The sequence below is a fragment of the Lepisma saccharinum genome, chromosome 6 (genome assembly GCF_977018435.1).
Source record: "Lepisma saccharinum chromosome 6, izLepSacc3.1, whole genome shotgun sequence".
Lineage (NCBI taxonomy): Eukaryota > Metazoa > Arthropoda > Insecta > Zygentoma > Lepismatidae > Lepisma > Lepisma saccharinum.
The window spans coordinates 63,142,467-63,163,850 of NC_139234.1; the positions used below are offsets into that span (position 1 = coordinate 63,142,467).

At 38.7% G+C, this 21,384-nt stretch overlaps 1 protein-coding gene across 1 annotated transcript in view; it reads left to right on the forward strand.

Moving 5' to 3' along the window:
* Window positions 1–21,384, forward strand: part of LOC145989091 (calcium-activated chloride channel regulator 3A-1-like) — a 212,362-nt gene that overhangs the window by 135,600 nt on the left and 55,378 nt on the right. The window contains exons 6-9 of the mRNA XM_083124386.1: window positions 2,482–2,567; window positions 16,333–16,474; window positions 17,882–18,012; window positions 19,381–19,531. Coding sequence (XP_082980512.1) covers window positions 2,482–2,567; window positions 16,333–16,474; window positions 17,882–18,012; window positions 19,381–19,531 — 510 coding nt within the window. The remainder of the gene's footprint in view (window positions 1–2,481; window positions 2,568–16,332; window positions 16,475–17,881; window positions 18,013–19,380; window positions 19,532–21,384) is intronic.

Below are 21,384 nucleotides of genomic sequence, written 5' to 3' on the forward strand. Positions count from 1 at the left end.
GCCCCCTTGAATGTCAAGGCAAAACTATTTTCTGTAATTTGCTTGTAATGAAGAGTGAAAATGTAGACAGCAGATATTATTTTGCTCACAACTTTGGTGAAGGATAAATTCACAGAACATGAACAACAGCTAACACATTTCTTCATCTTATTTGTAAGAAGATGTATAAGTAGCGGCAAGTATTTCGAAGATTCTCTTCTCTAGACTCTAGAAGGTTCTTTCACAGGGCAGCTTCTTTATCTGTACTTTCGCTGCCCCTGTTGCGACCCCCCACTTAGACAGAAATCTGTGACTTTGATGACATCATGCAAATTCCCTCCGCTCCGCATCTGTGTCAAAGGTCAACAGTTCCCAAGTTTTCGGAACGAAGGGGAGTTTCATTGCTTCCGCCGGGGGTGGAGTGTACTGTAGGCACTATGATTGAATATTGTGCATTTTTTCTTGTGTGATATAGATATCTGTATCATTAAAAGTAGTATGAAGTGTGCAGAAAGGAATGATTTCAGTAGCAGTCAACGCTTATAAGAAAACAATGTTTTAAAAGATATAGAAAAAATGTTGTATTTGTATGATATTTCTAAATTTCATATAACTTAATGACCCCCCTACATAATTTACCTTCATTTAATACTGTTAAACTTTTGAAAATTGGGCTTGGTTTACTGATAACCCATGAGCCCCCTGGAGATCAATTCTAGCTATGGGCCTGATCCATTCCAATTCTTATACTAATGCCCTTCTTTCTGATGTCAATACTTTCATTCCATCTTCGTCTTTGCCTTCCTATAGGTCTCTTACTTACTATCCAGTCTCCCAACCAGGATCCCGACAACTTATCTTCCCTCACATGTGATCTCTTGTCCACAGATATCTTCTCAATTTAGAATGATTTAGTGTTAGGAGATAAATATAGTGAAGTTTTAAGTAACCTCCTTTCACTTACTCTTTCACCTCATACCAAGAGAAATTAAATCGATAACTGACTCATTAACATGTTTGTAAACAACAACAGGGGCATCCACAGAAATTTTTGTAAGGATGGTCAGATCATTGATAAAACTTGAATAGTAGATTTAACAATAATAATTATTATGTCATGACTATGATTATTATTATCCAATAACTACTATAAACTAATAAAAATGAACCCACTTTATTATATTCTATCCATTATCATTTTACACTTCTGCCCTGAAGATGAGAGTCACGTTATCTCTCAAAAACTTGGAATCATTTCCACAACTCACCTGGTAGATGGCCCGAGGAAATCTTTTCATCATTCGTGGCCAGGAAAGCTTCAAGACTTACTTCATACGGTTAGTGTACTGAAATGCACAGCTATTTTATTTTGTTGTTAATTTTTGCACACCTTGTCCAAGAAAAGGGGGGATTTTACTAATCAAGTTTTGTTGTTTGACACGCACACTCACTCTCACTCACTCACTCTCTCTCTCTCTCTCTCTCTCTCTCTCTCTCTCTCTCTCTCTCTCTCTCTCTCTCCTCTCTCTCTCTCTCTCTCTCTCTCTCTCTCTCTCTCTCCCCCTCCCCCCCTCCAAAATCATTCATTCCTTGTATTGAATGGTAGAATATGAAAGATTTTTTTATCTAATGCACGTTTACTTTGTTTATTCCGCTTGAATACTAACTGAACTTACCAACACTGGGTTTCAGCTGCTGCAGTACTACATAGGAACTAAACGTGATATGCCTGCCTGCTGTTCTTGTTTAATTCATGCAGAACGTGTTAGTTGTGTGCATGTTTGGGGAACAAAAGACTATTTTATATTATCTCAAGTTTAAGAACTGCAATCAATTTCTCATATAAAAGTGTTCCTCTCCTGGTTTTTGCCATACTCATGACAAATTTTAGCAGTTAATTGTCAACTATTGAGATTTTATATCAAAACAAGAAATCAGCAAGAGAGAACATTTAGGTTAGAGGTAAAGGTAAAGTTCCCCATGCATATAGCACCATGCCATGAAGGCACATCTAGGGGATGTGTGGGTAAGGCCCCACATATTGTCGATCTTGGCTATTTTGGAGGTGATGTGATCAGCACCATGCTCCGGTCGCCTTTACCCCCTAGGGTTGCCTCTAGGTACCCATTGATTTGAGGCTGGGTGAGCCGCAGAACTGTTTTATGTGGGGACAAGGCCAAAAAAATCCCGACATTAGATCTGCCACCCTGGAAATCGAACCTTGGTCTCGTGTACGTGGCAGTCAGATGCCCTAATTTCCCAAAATTTTGAAGGCATTTTTGTATCTCTCTGGTCATGTCTGAATTCATGAACTGAAATAATTTTCTGTAGAATATTGTTCCCAATATTCTGTGATGAAATTTATTATATTACACATAAAAGAGTATTTTCAGTTATTGGTGACTACTAAGATCTAGTATCAATTATATGTCCCTCATTTTATCTGCAGTATTAAGATTATAATGTATTATTGAAGCAACAATACAATTATTTTTTTCACAGGGCAAGAATAAGAAACAACAGAGAGCAGTGCAAAGATTTTTGAACAAAGTTCCTGAAGGTGTCTACGTCGCATTGTGGATTTGTTCGTAAGTGATGGCGCAACTCTTTTTATGTATAAATAAATTATTTGATCCTATACATCAAGCTTTCGAGCAGATAACTTTTTCACCTGCAACTCAGCTTTCTATGCTTGGAGAGCAAAATTGTACTCCTTGCTCCTAAGACTTGATTCTGTTTCATAGCAGGCTGCACATCAATGTTCTTTATGAGCAGGGACGTCGTTAGGGAGGGGCACGGGGGAGGGGCACCGGCCCCCCGAAACGTTCACGTGGCCCCGGCAAACTGTTCTACATTTGCTAAAAATGTTACATCCATGACAAATATTGCAAAATAGTGTTTCAGTACATTTTGCTTTCAGTTTGAAACACTGTTCTTGAATTTGAGTGGCACGAACCCCAAACATTACATTTCTTTCTCGTTTTCCTGGTTCTAGCTATAGTGGATGTCAGTGTAGGAACCTAGCACTTCGATGTTTCTCGGAATTTTGAAGGAGCGGTCTTTCCACCCCTCAACAACAGGCAGGGTTGGGCGTTGGATGTTGCCGTTGCGTCCAAACAATGTTTCGAGCTTGAGTAGTTTGTGACCAGATTGAAGAACAACCACCTGGCAGCGGTAAAGCACATATATGCAAACAGTTACAAGTGGTCCCGAATCAGAGCGAAATACAAACTAAAATAAGTACCATAATGATGGCAGGATGCCTATGTAGATTATCATATCTTCGGGTAAGTAGTATTCGCATCAAATAACTATTCTACTATTGGGACAGTCTAAAACACGCAACGTTTTAAAAGTAATTATCTTCACAAACTGTACGATTTCTTGAGTTGCATATTTTTCTCGATTTCGTGAAGACCAATTTTGAGAATCCTCCTTAATTGATTGATTTAGTTTATTTTACTTCGCGTTTTGTGCCTCTTGGCTAAGATGGGGATAAGTGATGAAATTGATGAATGGACATTCACAAACAACCAAGCCCGAGCGGGATTCGAACCCGGGATCCTTGGCGTCGCAGCGCGATGTGCTAACCATTCGGCCACAGGGTCCGGAGAGAATCCTCTTTAACAAACGATGCCTCCCCGATGGCGCAGTGATATCGTCATTGCTTTGTAATCGAGGGGTCCCGGGTTCGATACATGGGTGGAGGCACATAGTGGTCCGGATCTTACTTCAAACTGTAGGTCCAGTCCCGATTAGCCTTACTGTGTATAAAGTGGACTTAAAACACCAACTCAACTCAACTCCTTAACAAACGTTTCGAAGAATAAAAAAATTAAACAAGAACAAGTAAATACATTTTTGTCATTTTGAAGTAAATTATTATTATTTTTGTGGCTATTTTTGTTCGTATGAATCTGCCTCACACAGTAAGTTTATTTCATTGAGTGAAGTACAATACCCAACCCTTGCAATAAGTCACTGGAAAGGCATGTGTGGTTGCATTTATAAGCATCTATAAATGAATAATTACCCATGGTTCGACAACCCTGGAAGAGCCTTGGCCTATCTTCCGACTGCCAGTCTCCCTCCCACAATCCTACGTAGAGGTGTGGAGGTCTTTAACCAGTAATGGGGTGACGTGGGGTCAGCACGTCGAACCCCCGACCGTTATAGGGGATATCCGTAAAGAATAATTATATTCTTGTGGTAAGGAGTCGTTGTAATTTAACAAACTTTATTGATTTATTCCATCAGCATTATTTAAAAAAAGTGCCATACTAAACTTACCAACTTGGCAAAGGCACATTGATTGCTTAATGAGACATTTTCCTTGTGTTGCAGAGCAGGTTCAGTTTTTGTAGTATTGCAATGTTTTACACAGTCCGTTCGAAGAATTTTGAGAACATTGATGTTTTGTCAGAGGGACCACAGCCGAATAAATATCTTTGGATGTTTTACAGGTTTCATCGTATTTAAGAAGGTAATTTTCCGGTGCAACTTTCCTCCGTACAACATGTATTTGGCCACTCAGGCTGAAGAACCGATTCATAGGTGGAACGAACTTGGCGATTGGCTCCATGTTGACAACTGACTCAAGAAGTACCGCAACCGACAAAACTCGAAGCGCTCGGATCGTATTGTGACATACACTTTGGTTGAACACAAACAGATGTGTTGGTAGGAAATGCGGTGATTTTATGGGCCCTCCGTTTCTGGGAAGTCGGGGACCTTTTGAAAACATACTTTCCCTTCATGCACACTAGAGGCCTAAGCCAGGTCACCGCCTCCCACAAAATCTTCTCTTCATCTGGCTCTGTTTATCGGCTGTGCACAAACAAGAAGATTTAGCTGCAGGTAGCTAGGACATTTCTGGGTTAATTACTTGATGGTTCAGGATGGACATATGCTTTTCAATTTGCAAGAGACAAAATTCTATTATTTGTCCCTTTTCTGGCGGGAGATGAATGACAAAGATGTCGCGGTTCCCTCAGGTTCCCACACTCAACCCTTGTGCTCATAACCTGCAATGAACCATAATAAGCCTTTGTATTGTACCGAATCCCTTGGTAACTTTCCACGCATTTTCAAGAAACATCGCCCTACTGTGTTGATTGGTAGACAGTTGATGATTGTCAGATAGTTCGAAGTACAGTTTCATCCGAGAAGTGGTTCCATAGTTAGCTTCTGTAAACGCGAGATTCCGGTAGGATCACGGAGTGCTTGTGGGCTCGTTTTCATACATTGCGAGTGAAATTTTGATTGATTTGGTTCATTTTACTTCGCTTTTCGGCCTCATTTGGCTCATTGTGAAGATGGGGATTAGTGACGATATGATGAAATTGATCAATGGACAATCACAAACACCCATGCCCAGTCCGGGACACCTGGCATTGTAGCACGATGTGCTAACCACTACGCCATGGGGGCCGGCGAAGTGAAATCTCGAGTGTGAAGCTGCCAGCTTGTTGTCCTCCCGAAAAAAAATGATCGACCAAATGTCCAACATATTGACGTTCTAAATTGGTGTCCGACTACCACACAGGAGCAGGGGTTTGACTCCCAGGGCGGTTGATATCACATGTGATGAAGAATAAGTCACGTTTCATTTATGGAAGGAAACGAGGTATGAAGTAAACTTTTTATAGTAGTGTGTATGCTCTAGAAATATTACGTTTAAAAATTCTGCATATTTTTATGACTTTTTGTGATTTTTCTTAATTTAGACCAGGGTTGTGAAAGGTCCAAGAAGCCATAAGTTGGAATAGATTTTATTTGGTTCCGTTGCAGGACCGGAACCATATTTCTCGCACAATTTAAATTCGGTCCAAGTAGGGTATTGTTTCATTAAGAAAAGGTTACTGGATCGTATTTAAATTGATCCGGAAAAATATTCCTTCACCAAATTTTAATTCATCGGAAAAAGAAGTTTCCTGGACAGTGTTTAAATTCAGCCGCAAATAAGGTTCCTAGACCGTATTTAAATTCAGCCGCAAACGAGATTCCTGGGCCGTATTTAAATTAGTGATGGGCACCATCGACTAATTTCCACCATCGACTAATTAGTCGTTAGTCGAAACAAAATATCGACTAATTAGTCGAAAAAATTAGTCGACTACTTTTTCGACTAATATTAGTCGAATTAGTCGTTTGACTAATATTAGTCGAATTAGTCGTTCGACTAATAGGGTAAAGACCCCGAATATGAGACCCTTTTGGTAGAATTCGATTTACTTGTTAATTAAAGCATAAACGATTTATGTTTTTTTAAAAAATATATTTTGTAGGGAGTCTAGTTTATGATACAAGGTATTGTAATATATAAAAAGGTAACAATCATAAATTATAAACAAAAAAAATGAACACAAGTGCAACTGAGCTATTTTTATAGGGGGTACCGAATAAGAGACCCCGACCTTATTTGGGTTATGTAAATCATTTGAATCTTTCAACTAAATTATTTTTTAACTAAATGAACTAAATTATTTTCTTACCCAACTATAAGTGAAACGAAATTATTTTTACACCATGTTTAAAAAGATTAGGCTATTCTAAAAAAAGAAACTGATTATTTTTACCATGCTAAAAATAGTAGCTGTTCTTTTGTCACCAAAATTGGTTCACTTCAAATGAAACTGTGACAAGACCTACATTGTGTTACACATGAAGTAGCTACCTGGTAGAAACTAAGTTCATAATGCGTTTACTTTTGATTTTTACACATCGGACACAAAAGTGTCATCTGCACCACAATGAGCATGAGCCCACTTGCAACAACGTGTGCACTTTACCCACTCTTCACCACATTGATCTTTGGAATACGATGAACCACAAAATACACATTCTGTATCATATTCATCTTCATCTAATTCTAAACTGTCCAGACTCATCTGTGGATTCTTCACATTTCTTTGATACAACCTTCCTCTTCTTACGTGAAATAGAACGCGAGTAATCTGATTGCTGCTTTTTCTGGGCCTCAGTAGGCTTCATACTGAGAGTGCCTGTAACACCCTTACCAAACAGGTTCTTCTTCACTTCCTTCTTACATTTCTTCGAATTGTCTGCAAGTCTTTTTTTGTATGGTGGTGTTGTTATAACTACTGGTTGATTCACTACGCGAGATTTCCCGGAGTTGGTAAGAGATGGGCTGTCTAGTGTGGGCAGTGGCTCAATGTCTTCTGGCATTACAATGGCATCGTCATCAGGGGTGGTACTGTTTGAAGACTGCGTAGCCTGAATAGGACTGCTTTCAGGCTCCTGTTCCTGTTCAAGTTGGCCTAACCTGCTGCAGCTTGGTTATATAGTCCGATATAGTTCGTTATTTCGTGTAAAAACTACAAGAATATTCTGATCATTACATATAACAAAAGGTAAAGATTAATAACCATTTCATTTGTAACATAATTGCAACGTAACTCCCAAATTAGGAAAAGCAATGATGAAAATCAACGTAAAATATTAGATATATTTTGTGACTCCTAATATGAGGCCCTTCATTATTATGGTAGTCCTATTATGAGACCGGTCTCATATATTGAACCTCTTCCAGGTCTCATAATAGGACCTTCGCTGGGTAAACAAATGAACAACGCTATCTCTCTTACAAGTGGACGAAAACTAGCAACTAATTACATGGTACACACACACACTCACCACTACGAAACACAGTAAAAAGGGGATCAGTAACAACTTACCTTATCCATTTTCAGCAGCTAATTTCCAAACGGCAGAAAAATTTCCAGGAGCACGCTTTCTTTTTCGCATTCGCTGCGTCACCAACTCTACACACAAAGAGCTCACGTGACTTCCAGTGCTATGGCGCGATTCCTCCTTGTGTTTCAGCTCCTTTCCGCTAGGGTACAGCTCTTTGTTTACGAGATACATGGGGGTCTCATTTTAGGTGCCTATCCTCATATTCGGGGTCTTTACCCTATTAGTCGAAAAAGTAGTCGACTAATTTTTTCGACTAATTAGTCGTTCGACTAATATTAGTCGAATTAGTCGTTTGACTAATATTAGTTGAATTAGTCGTTCGACTAATATTAGTCGAATTAGTCTTTCGACTAATATTAGTCGAATTAGTATTTCGACTAATATTAGTCGAATCAGTCGTTAACGACAAATATTAGTCAAAGTGGAACTATATATTTTTCTTATTATTTTCAAATTCCTCCACTCTTGTGCTGAGCTGAGCCAGGCTAAATTGGACTGTTTATACACACACACACACACACCATCACACACACACACACACACACCATCACACACACACACACACACCATCACACACATATATATATGTGGGTGTGTGTGTGTGTGTGTGTGTGTGTGTGTAGGCGCACAGAGAATAGACCCGGGATCTCTTCATTACAAGGTCACGCATGAGAACATTGAGAACAGTCTCTGTGGCCCGAAACGTTGAGTTGTGTACTCACGATGTCAGTCACCATCAAGGTTCCGGCTTCAAATAAAGACGTAAAGAAGACATAGGCAGGCCCATAGACGGGAATTATCATGTGTCTTGGGTGGGGGGGGGGACAAATCCTAATTGGAACAAAGAAAAGATGCGAAATGTTGTTTGTTGGAGTGTCAGATGTGACCGATAACTTTACTATAGTAGTATTACAGTTAGACATACAATTACAGAGATGCTACATTAAAATCTAAAGTAACGGAACAAATCAATCTCACTGATAGATACCTTGCATACGTCGTACAGCTTCATGTTTGATGTTTACATATATTCTTAGAAGTATTCTAATAGTATTCTAATAGTACTGTATTCCTTAACAGTGTTTTCAAATTTCCTTTAATCAACAGTGGAGGCGAGTTCTTGCTCCCATACTATCCAACACATATTGGTCGAAATTTTTAAAGGGGTGTGACCATTATGTGAAGCTTTTAAAAATATAGTTCTGATCAGTTAAAAATTATTTATTACGATGTAAACTGCCTTTGGTGCAATATTAGGATGAATGAAATACTAGCGAATAAGTTGAAACTGAATAGTCTGAAACGACAAACATAATTTATTTGTGACAGTAAGCCTTTTTTCGGTATGAAACAAAAAAGTAAGACATTAGTTGTTATTGATTTGTGCATTATAGTCGAAATATTACACCTGAGAAAATTTACCAGAGTATTGCGAAACTGTGTCGAAAGATCATGCGCCGCTATAATTGGTTTCGTTCTCTAACGCACCAATGCGACGATTACGAGATGAGAGATTATAAACCATTTTTTTTTACTGAAAAAGCAGGGTGCGACGGTTAGTTAGAAGAAACTCGGGACAGGGATTAAAAAGATTTGACTGTCCCAAAAAATGTGGATGTCTGGTAGACTTGCATCAATTGTTATAAAACTACCTGGGTACAATTACCAAATATGGCAGACTGGAGCTTTCCTCTCTCTGCGAACAACCCATTCATTTATGCAAGAACGAAATAGAATTCATTATATTCGTAAATTTTTATAGCTTCACATTAAAACGTATCATAGTTCTAGGAAAAAATGGCCCCACTGCTGACGTGGCTGGACATGAAGTTCTTTATCAGTCTTTATTATTATCCTCATTTTACATCGCTTTTATGCCTCTTTAGGCTAATCGGGATGATGAGAATGAATTGTGATTACAGGAAATGGATGAGTGGAAACTTACAAGAAACACCCATGTCCACCACAGGATTCGAACCCGGAGCCGTAAAAGGCGTGAATGTGAATGAACCACCCTGCGCGCTCTGCCACCGATGTTGCTGGCAAATTTGTACCCCATAAGGGGCAGAAAGGTAAGTTAACATCTAGCGACTGCAGCAAGTTTGAGATCGTTCTGGGCAGCGTATATTTTAGTATTTGCCCCACGAACATAATTAATGTTTATTTTTAATTAAATTAATTTTACCTTACCTTGCATCAGAGCTGGTGGATTGTAAACTCTCTTCTTATATTCGACCGGTTTTTTAAGTTTAAGAATATTTCCATTCCAGTAAAATGCATTTATCATAAACCCTCTAATCCATCTGAAGGTCAGAAATGGATAGTTTTGCTTTTAAAATGTTGCGGTGTCTTTCTTGCACCAACAATGTGCACTGGCCTGTGAATACCAAGAAACTCTCGGAACTATGAATGTGTATCCCTTCAGAGAAAACAAAAATAGCGACATGAATGACGGTAGGCATCGCCCCCTGGAGGTAGGGGGGGATAGAGCTACAGCAGGGTCAGCTTTCCCTTTGCATACCAGCTCTGTCGCGGCATCAAGGGATAAAAGATTCCAGTCACTGACCTTTCCAAGAAATACCTACCTGCTTTGCTTCCCTTCTTGACAATAAGCCCTCTGCTCAAGTAGTCGATTGTTCGTCTGGAAATGAGACATGTTCGGTCATTTCGACTAATATTAGTCGGAATGTTCCCGACTGAAATCAGTCGAAATGTTTCCGACTAATATTAGTCGAAATGTTTCCGACTAATATTAGTTGAAATGTTTCCGACTAATATTAGTCGAAATGTTTCCGACTAATATTAGTCGGAATGTTTCCAACTAATATTAGTCGAACGACTAATCCGACTAATATTAGTCGAACGACTAATCCGACTAATATTAGTCGAACGACTAATTCGACTAATATTAGTCGAACGACTAATTCGACTAATATTAGTCGACTAATTTTCATTAGTCGATAATTTTTTCGATGGTTTTAATAATCGACTAATCGACTAATATTAGTCGACTAATGCCCATCACTAATTTAAATTCAACCGGAAAAAGAGTTCCTACACCGTATTTAAATTCATACGGAAAACAAGTTCTTGGACCGAATTGAGGCCTAGAACCCATTTACACTTGCCGATTTTTTTCTCCTGGGTGGGAAATGAATTTATTTACAATTCCTGGACCATTAACAACCCTGGAATTGTTAAAGATCAAGGAACGCATACATTCTAATTTGTTCTAGGGTTCCGTAACAGGACCGGAACTTTTTTTCTCGCACAATTTAATTTCGTATCAAATTGCGAATTGTTTCATTCCAATACGGAACTTGGACCCTTCGATCCGGAAAAAAAATGTTCGTTGACCGTATTTAAATTTATCAGGAAATAAGGTTCCTGTACCGAATTTAAATTCATCTGGAAAAAATATTCCTGGACCGAATTGAAAACTTTACAGATGAGAAGGTTCCTTACGGTCCAGAACTCATTTACGCTTGCTGATTTTCCCTCCTGGACGGGAATTGAATTTATTTAAAATTCCTGAACCTTTAACAACCCTGGCCTCCACCCGCAAATGCAGACGTTGTGGCTGCTGCTTAGGTGGGAAAGTTGACTACACATACAAATAGAATTAATCCGAAGTTATATAACAAATAATTGTTACTTACATAATAATATCATGAAATATGGAGAGCCAAAATACTTATCAAGCATTTCCTGTTATTTACCTCTAGTGGGAGCGAAAATCTTTTGCCCTTCGTGATGAACTCGGTTCCTGCAAATTCAAGACGGCATTTTCTAATTTTCATTTCTATTTGGGCCGATAACTCCGTGGTGGAATGGTTAGCAGGTTACGCTACGAAGCAGTGTGTCCCGGGTTCGAATCTCGGCCTGGGCATGTGTCTTCTTTGTGATGGTCCTTTCATCAATTTAATCTTAACTCATTCTCATCTTCACGATTAGCCAAAAAGTGTCAGAAAAGTGAAGTAAAATGAACCAAGTCAATCAATCATTTCTATTTCGTTATTTTACGCCGCTTTTCTCTTGGGTTAAATGCGACGATGAGATTGAATGATGATCCGAAGGAATAGCGATGCGAGAGACATGTTACAACCACACCTGTCCAAGGTCCGAACCTTGGACCTCTGGTTTCGTAGCGCGTCATGCTCATGCTTCGGGAGTGGAATCCTTTGAATGAAAAACTATAAAAGTAGGGTGAAAGAAAACAACATTGTACTGCGCAAAAAAGCCGTGTTTAGGTCCTCTAAAGAAAACTACATTTATTCAGTAAAATTAATTTTGAAGGACAAAGCCTCCGAAGTGTTTTTCCATTCGGTGACGCGTGGTCATCATATCGAGTCCCATCTAGTTTTGAGAGTGGAATTCGCTTACACATTGATTTCAACTAGCTTCCCAATTGTCCTCACGATGTTTGGCCATCACAGACATTTTGGAGTTCCTACCAGGGATCGAACCTTGAACCTGTGTTACCAAAGACGAGAGCGCAATAACTTTAGCACGCGGGAATTTTGTTATTTCTATTGCCATCATATATTCAGAGAAAAATAAGATAACTTTTAAGAAGTTAGATGTGTGCATAAAATTTCTTATATATCGTCATCATTCTCCAATGTGTACAGTACGACGCCACAAAAGACTCGGGCATGTCCCATAGAATAGTGGTTAACGGTGTCGCCTTGCACTAAAGGACGCCGGATTCGATTCTGGTATAAACAATATACATGGAACGCCTATCTTGAACTCATTACACAAACATTTCATTTTCGCACCGTTGTCATACTTGTACACCTGATTCCAGCACCCTTTTATATCTAAACCCACGGAAGAGGGTTTTCTCTACTTCTCAATTTTCTTCGAGCAAATTTACAAATCTAAGGAGTAAGGACTAATGACATTGTTCTTGGTGTCTCAAATCTGACATAAGAGAAAATACATGGATTTTTAAAGACTGTCTAGATGCCATTAAGTTAATGAGTTCATTCTGCATTTAGATTCCCGAATAATGGCCGTGGATTTTCGCGAGTCTATATTCGTAAATTTTGGGGGTTACAGGAGAAAATAATGTTCTCTTCTAAATAGGCTATATATATATATATATATATATATATATATATATATATATATATATATATATATATATATATATATATATAAGGCACACACACATACTGTACTTATATGTACGTATATGTAGGCCTATATGGTATATTAATAGTTTGTTAGTTTTTAAAGGTCTGATAAAAAAATCTTAAGTTTTGGGCCCCCCCAAACTGATCAACCTAGCTACGTCCCTGTTTATGAGTGTCTCTTTATCACTTTAATCTAAACATTACTTGTCCTCATAGTCATGATGAGGCATCCCCGGGTGTGTAGAGGTAGCCCGTAGCCAGGCACGGACCAGGGCGACTCAGTCCCCCCTGGAACTGTTGCCAGCCCCCACTGGCACTGCCATTAGCCCCCTTGGCATTAAGTAAAACTGTTTTGTATAATTTGTTTGCAGTGAAGAGTGAAAATGTAGACATCAGATATTATTTTGCTCACAACTTTGGTGAAGGATAAATTCACAGAACACGAACAGCAGCTATTACATTCGTTCATCTTGTCTAAATGAGAAAGTCTAAATAGTGCCAAGTAATTAGAAGATTTTCTAGACTTTAGAAAGTTCTTTCATAAGGGAGCCGCTTCATTTGTACCTTCGCTGCCCCTGTTGCGACCTCCCCTTTAGACAGAAATCTGTGACTTGGACATTATCATGGAAATCCCCCCCACATCTGCTTCAAAGGTCAACAGCTGCCAAGTTTTGGGAACGAAGGTAAGTTTCATTGCTTCGGCCATGCATTTTTTCTTGTGTGGTATAAATATCTGTATCATCAAACGTAGTATGGATTGTGTAATAAGGGATGATTTCGGTAGCAGTCAATTAACACCTCAAGGGATGTTTTAAAAAATAGTAGTATGTGTATGAAATTTCTAAATTTTATACAACTCAATGACCCTCAATGATTGTTTTCTGAAAAAAGTCAAATCACCCAGTCTTACCCCACTAGTGGAGTAAGACCGGGTGCATATGTTAACTTTGTGGGAAAATAAAAAAAACGAGATTTTCAGTGGAAAAGTAGTAGAAATTTTTATTTTATACCTATGACAAGTTGGTTCATGCCTTAGCTGAACAATTCAAGAATATTACTTACAGAAATCACAAGTAAAGTAGTTGTCTTCTTCCTTCCCTCCACTGCAGTTTTCGTGGGGCCAGCCAAGACTCATTTGGACATCCTCAATACTTTGCAACAACTATCCAAGCACTTCGAAAACTTACAAACTTGAAACATTGACACTGCAGGGTTTGTCACGTCACGTCTTCCTTTCTTGTCTAAGATCGCACCATTCTTTTACTTTCACATATCCGAAGTGTTTCCATCTTTAAGGAAAAAGTCTGAATGCATGCACGAGTTACTTTAGTAATGTATTTATTTTATTTTAATTCATCGTGTCTAATTCCAGCTCTCATTCATTTCTACTCATCCTTCTCTGCACAATTTTGCATTTATGCCAAGAAGTTTGGCACAAAAATTATTCAACAGAGAAGATTGAATATGTAACGAATGCGCTTCAAACTTGAACCTCACAGGGCAACACTGGAAGGGAGGAACCAGCTGGGTCTCACTCGCAGCGAGGACGGTGCCTTCTGGCTTCTGCTGCAGCTTCTGAGAGAGCACGAACTGCGCATGACCGTTGGTCGGAGATCGAGGTTCCTCAGTATCCTCTGCTGATAATGTGCAAATTGCTCACAATCGAATATCAACTAAGGGTTAAAAGATCAAAAATCAGTAACTTACGTGTGTTAGCATGAGATTTGTCGAACTATGTTTCGAAGGTTATACTACCTCATTCTTCAGGTTGAAGCGATGTTTTCAGACACCTAACATGGTGCCTCGTCGAGAAAGTGTTGGTTGAGGATTTAGGTCAATAGGTATAGGAAAGAACACTTACTAAAAAGATGATGTAAAATGTACATACTAAAACCGCGCAATACTCTATTAAAACAAAAGAACGTTCAAAGTTGCTGAAGGCAAACTGCCTTTCCAGGCTGGAGGCGAGGGGTTTTCCTTCTCCAAACATGAGCTGACACCGTACATTCGCCTTCCCCGAGCACCGATCGGCAGTTTGCCTTCAGCAGCTTTGAACGTTCTTTTGTTTTAATAGAGTATTGCGCGATTTTAGTATGTACATTTTACATCATCTTTTTAGTAAGTGTTCTTTCCTATACCTATTGACCTAAATCCTCAACCAACACTTTCTCGACAAGGCACCATGTTAGGTGTCTGAAAACATCGCTTCAACCTGAAGAAGGAGGTAGTATAACCTTCGAAACATAGTTCGACAAATCTCATGCTCACACACGTAAGTTATTGATTTTTGATCTTTTAACCCTTAGTTGATATCAGTATCCTCTGCCGTGTATTTTGCCCATATAGCTGCCCCGAGCTTCTGCCTGTCGCCCGAACCTTCACTTTGGCAGGAGCTCTCCTGTGGAGGTTCAGCTGAGGGTCTGCACGAGGGTGGCTGACTTGCGGTTTCTCTTTCTCAGCAAAAGAATTTGTCGTGTTACGGACACAAATACATGACTTCTTGTGTAGAAATTTTAGCGAAAGGTAAAGACATTGTTTATTGTCCATTCTCGAGATAAATGCCGTATATTACTGGGGGTTCACTGATCCTGTGCGCTATAGGGCCAACCGCGCCTGGCTCCAACATAGTTTGTTGCAATGGAAATTGCGATGTTGGGCGATAGTCCATAATGCTGGAGGTCCCTTAGAACACAACCGGTGGTGGCGGCACGGCTTTTCATAGGGTAAATATGCTTTACATATTGTTCGGATATAACCTGATCAACCTCTGTAAAAGCCTCTATTAGTTGTTAATTTTTATCTGTTAAAAGTTCTTCATCACCATGAATTACACGTACTAAAGGTATATATAGTAAATATCATGTAATACAGATTCATTGTTGTCACCGACAGTTATTTTTCTGCAAGATAACATGACGTTAGTACACTTCAGAATGAGATCATGCTAGCAGAGAAACCCTGAGATTAACCCTTTTGCCCAGTTCATATTGTTGAATACTATTTAAAGGTAGTAAAAGGAAATCCCGACTTTTTAATAACCCTTTTTTACGTCCTCTTGTCAACCTTTCAGGGACCTTTCAGACTGAAGCTACAATCAACACGTGCTACTGAAAACCAACCTTAAAAAATAAATGCAATTTTTCCAACCGAAGCCACACGACAAGCTGCACATGTTCCTTATCACTTGAGTAGCACTTTGACTGGGCTGTTTTCTCAGTAACATTCATTTCACCTCAGTCTGTTTGCACATGTTTTATTTTAGCCTGAAAGAGTCTTGTCACTTGTTGCTTTGGTTGAAAGCTCCCTTCCCGATTCAAATTTATATTCCCTAGACATGTATGCATAGGAACCACAATGCACTGCCTAACTGCAGCCCTGATTAGTAGAAGAAGACTTATTAGGAAAATTAGAGATTAGAAAGTTACCTTGAATTCCGTTGTGTCACAGGAGCAGAGCATTGATTTATGATTATGATGAAGTTGGATTTTTGTTTCAGAGGGTTTGCATATAAATTGGCTGGACCTACAATGATAGATGATAAATCAAGACTGGATCTCATTCAAAAGGTCCCCAATAGAACAAGAAGCACAACCTGTCGTGGTTATGGTTTGGAGGAAGTCTTGGAGGAAGTCTTGGAGGTATAGTGTATTACTATAATGCTACATACTGTAGTGTATACATAAAGAGATAAATGTCACACCACACCTCGTTATCATTATGAAAAAGTAAAATAACTACTGTCCAGACATGTACACCTGTAACTCATAACATCAGGCAAGATAAAAGAACTAAATGCATATATGTTAAAATTTAGAAGTAAATCCTTTCTCCTTCCTTGATGAGGAACACAGGTACTTATCTAGGAACATGTCATTTCACTTTTTCATAATATTGTACACAAATATAAATGTTAAATACAAAATGAATACTAATTTGTAATGCATAAAGAAAATGGGAATTTAAATTGAAGAAACAAATGAAGGAAAAAGCACCAGGTTTTCAATATTTCTTTTTTCTCCCTTTCGGAAAATCTAGTTTCTTAAGCTTACTGAACGTACAGACAATTTAGTTTACTTTTAGCTTGATTTCTAGATTTACATGAATGTCATTACATGTCATTCAATATGCAATTAAAAACTTACAGTACTGAGATTTATATAAACCTAGTCCTCTCTGATAGCATGGCATAGTAATAATGTCGTTTCCTTGTAATCAAGGGGTCCTGAGTTCAATACCTAGTGGAGGCACATAGTGGTTCAGATCTCACTTGAAACTATAGGTCCAGTCCCAATTAGTCTACAAACTCTAACCAAATTATTTTCTAATTTCATTAATACTTGTCGTTGCAGATACACATTTGTTTCTAAGAAATTTCACTTCCTTGGAAAATTCTAAATCATTCCCAAATTAACACTTACAGTAGACTCGCGATTATCCGAGCTAATTGGGACCGAGACTACCTCGGATACGGAAAAACTCAGATAATGCAGAGATAATGTGCTAATAGGTCGTAAATGACGAAACAACACATAAAACTGTATAGTAATTATTTATTACTAGTACAACATAAATGAGAAGATTACTTTTTCAAAAAGTCTTTCATAGTTTTTTTGGACTAACCTCTTTCCTCTCTTCAACGCTGCGATGTAACGCCAATGCTGTAGGGAGAGTAGATGTAACGAACACGTGCAGCATGGACAGTGACTTACTCCAACTTACCAGTAAACAAACAGGGGGTGCGTTATGAAGCGCGATGTTTTCCAACCACTCCCTCGGTTAATCGCCGAGTCTACTGTACTTATCACAGTTAGAGCTATCCATAATGATAATTTTAAATTCATATCCCACCAATAAATAGCAGGACTGAGATATAAAACCATTTAGATACATTTAAAAAATAATATTTTTTCTGTCCTCCCTACTACAAAATTCTGAAAAATGGGTATCTTCAAAATCACACATGGGGGTAAAAACACAGTACATTGCATTATTGTAAGGGGTTGATAATTTGATTTGATTAGCCTCTTTTTTTTTTCTTTCTGTAGAAACTCAATGGTCTTGGAGTAGGAACTGTGGTGATTCTGACTACAGATGACACCAGTGAGAAACCTGGACTGGAAGTGAATGTAACAAAAGTTCGAGATTCCAGAGTAAAAGTTGTTACCATAGATTATAAGTTAGTATATTTTTCTCATAATTTAACCAATCTCTGTGGGGGGAGTGGTTAGGACAGTATGCTACAATGCCAGGGGTCTCGGGTTTGAATAATGACTTGGGCATGGGTGTTCTTTGAGTCTCTCTTCATCAATTTCATCATATCGTTATTCATTCTCATTGTCGCAATTAACTAAAAGTGAAATAAAAAAATAAAATCAAAGCAAATTCTCATTGTTTAAAATTATTTCTTCAGTGTATTCTTGTACTATCTTGCGTCAGATATTTTGTGTGATAAAATAGAAAAAAAAATTAAGCTGCCTTGGTGGACAAACACATTGTGCAGTCGACCCAAAATCTCACCACTGAAGATTCCAGGTTTGAATTCCATCAATGTCAACCAATCTTCATTTATTCTCATTGTCAGAATTAGCCAAAATCAGTGCAAGAGAGACAAAGTTGTAAAAACTTGAACATTTCACGATGAGAGCAGAAAGCTTCAATTGCAAGTTACAAATACAGTATGTTTCAGAAGCCACACAATGCAAATTTTGACCACTTATAACATGAAAACCATAAGAGATATTTACACCGGGGTTTATTCATAATAAAATCTCATCCATTGAGATTTTGTCCAAGACTTAACATTATCAGTTTACTCCATACAGGATATTCTATAAATTAATCTGTGGTAGGAGTCAGCATTAATTTTCCTTCCAAAATCTGTCTCTTAACACAAATTTTGACCTGGTAGTGTTGCCAGCTAAGATGATATGCCTGAAATTGCACTTTTTCACTTAGCCCATATCATTGCCAGTCCTAACCACATAAAATGCTGCACATGACTCGCATTGGACACAAATGGCAAATTAACATGGCATCAGTCCTCAGACATCTTATTAAGACCCCCTCGATAGTTTCTTGCATACTTTTCTGACACAAAAAAATGGGCATCTGGGAAAAAATTAATGCTGGCTCTCGCCATTGACTTATTTATAGAATTTTCTGTGTGGAGTGGACAGATAATGTTGTAATGTTAAGTATTGAAAAGCGTGACTTCTGAAACACCCTACATAATAAAACAGATGCAATTAAAAATACCCTTCTTTTGAAATTCAAAAGATTAGGAAATCTTAGTTTGTTGGCTTTTAATATTAATTTTATATTAACACTTAATTAAATATTATTAATTATAATATGTTAATACAATAAATATTTCCATATCTTATGTCAACATGTAGACAGAAGAAATATTTTATGGCTAATATATAACATATTGACAAGCATTTTGATAGCATTCGACATGGTAGCTAAAATATAAATATATGTACATGTCAAATACGAGTTTTCCATACCTTTCTGCTAACTGTAGTTACTTTTCTATCCTCAGTGAGCAAGGAGCTTCTAATTTTAAGAATTTGGCAAGAATATCAGATGGTCTTTCTTACTCAATGAAATCTTCAGATATTGAGGACAAATTTTCAAGAATATGGGGTGAAGTTCTTGACCTCTTAGCACTGAGGAAAGACAAACGGATTTTGGTAATTATTTTTTGCTTTCCAGTTTACCCCTGGCTTTATGTACAATCAGGTTAATATACAAAGCTCATTCAATATATAACCGGAAATATGTTGTAACGAATATTTATTACAAGCACCAAAAAAACTACAGAACTATGTTCCAACGTGCCCTCTCCCCCCTAGTTTGATGCAACTACACCAGCGCTTGGGCACTAATTCCGCAGAGAAAAAAATATTTTGGACGCGTGCATAACCACTCATGCACCGCTGACTGGATTTCGTTGTCATTCTGAAACCTTGATCCACTTAGTGCATCTTTCAGTGGGCCAAAGGTGTGGAAATTGGAAGGTGCGAAATCGAGTAAATATAGAGGGTGGGGTAAGCACTCAAACTTTAGGTCCTCGATGGTAGACAATGTGACATTGGCAGTGTGTGGTTTTGCATTGTCATGGAGCAAAACCACACCAGTGGACACCAGGTCACGTCGTCTCTGCAGAATGGCTGGTTTCAGTTTTTTATGCAAAAGGTTGGAGTAGGTGGTACTGTTTACATTATGACCTCTGGGCATGTAATGTTCAAGAATTGGCCTCTTGTGGTCCAAAAACAAAGTTAACATGATCTTTCCAGCACTCCATTGAGCACGCACCTTCTTCGGTCTGGGAGACGAAGGATGTCGCCATTCCATTGTTGTCCTCTTACATTCTGGTTCATAGAAACAAATCCAACTTTCATCTCCAGTGACAATACAATGTAGAAATGCCTCACTTTCAGCTTCATAACGGTGCAAAAGCTTCCTGCACACATCAACACGTCTCTCCTTCATTTCTGGTGCCAAACATTTTGGAACCCACCTCACACACACTTTCCAGAACCTCAGTATGTCATGAATGATATGGTGGGCTGATTCCGCACTATTTCCATCTGGGAAGCAATTTCACTGACAGTAACACACTGGTTCTCCCGTATCAAGTCCTCCACTTGAGGAATGTTGCTTTCCGTGACTGCAGTACCAGAGCGACCTGGAAGCAGAGAATCTTCAACAATATACCCTATTTGAACTTCTCAGCCCACGCGTACACTTGTGATCAACTCATACAGTTGTCACCGTACTGAACTGTCATGCGGCGATGAATTTCTATCGGTTTTGCTGCTCCAGCTTGGAGCACTCCTGTAAGGGTGCTGCCATCTTGTGTAACTGTTTCCCAGCATCCTGTGCACGAGGCAGGCGTGCCAGCTCCAACTATGATTAGCTTACAGATGCCTTCACAACATAACAAATATTCATGTTAGAGGGAATAAGAAATGCTGTTGATAATTAGACGACGTAAGTGAGTACTAAAATGATTTCCGCGAAACTTAAACTTACTTGTAAATGTTCTATTAATTTCGGCCACCATCCACTTGGGAAACTTGATGCTTCACTGTTGAGTTGATTTCCGGTTCCTGTTGTTTCCTCGCTTACCGCTAGGGGTGCTGGTGTAACCAGTTCGTTTGCTGTGTGTGATAGGTTTGAGTTGTTGCAAAAGCGGGAGCCAAACATGATGTGCCTGACCACTGTCGGTATTCAGCTCGTACGGAAAGTGCATAATTGCATGCGTCTCTTTAATTTTTTGTGTCAATCATTGTTTGCGCTGCATGCCTAACTGAAACTTTTTGGATCCTGTGTTTGTTAAACTAGAGGTGATTTGCTAGTCCGGTAGTTGTTTGGGATTTTTTTTGCATCAGATAAGTGCTGTTGCATACATTCGTTGATGGATCTGACAATGTAATGCAAGTTGCACTCACACTGGGCATCATATACTCCCGGGTTGTCAAGTGGTGAAAGGAAAGATCTCTTGTGTTTGCTTAGGGTACTGGCTATTTTGTTCACTGGT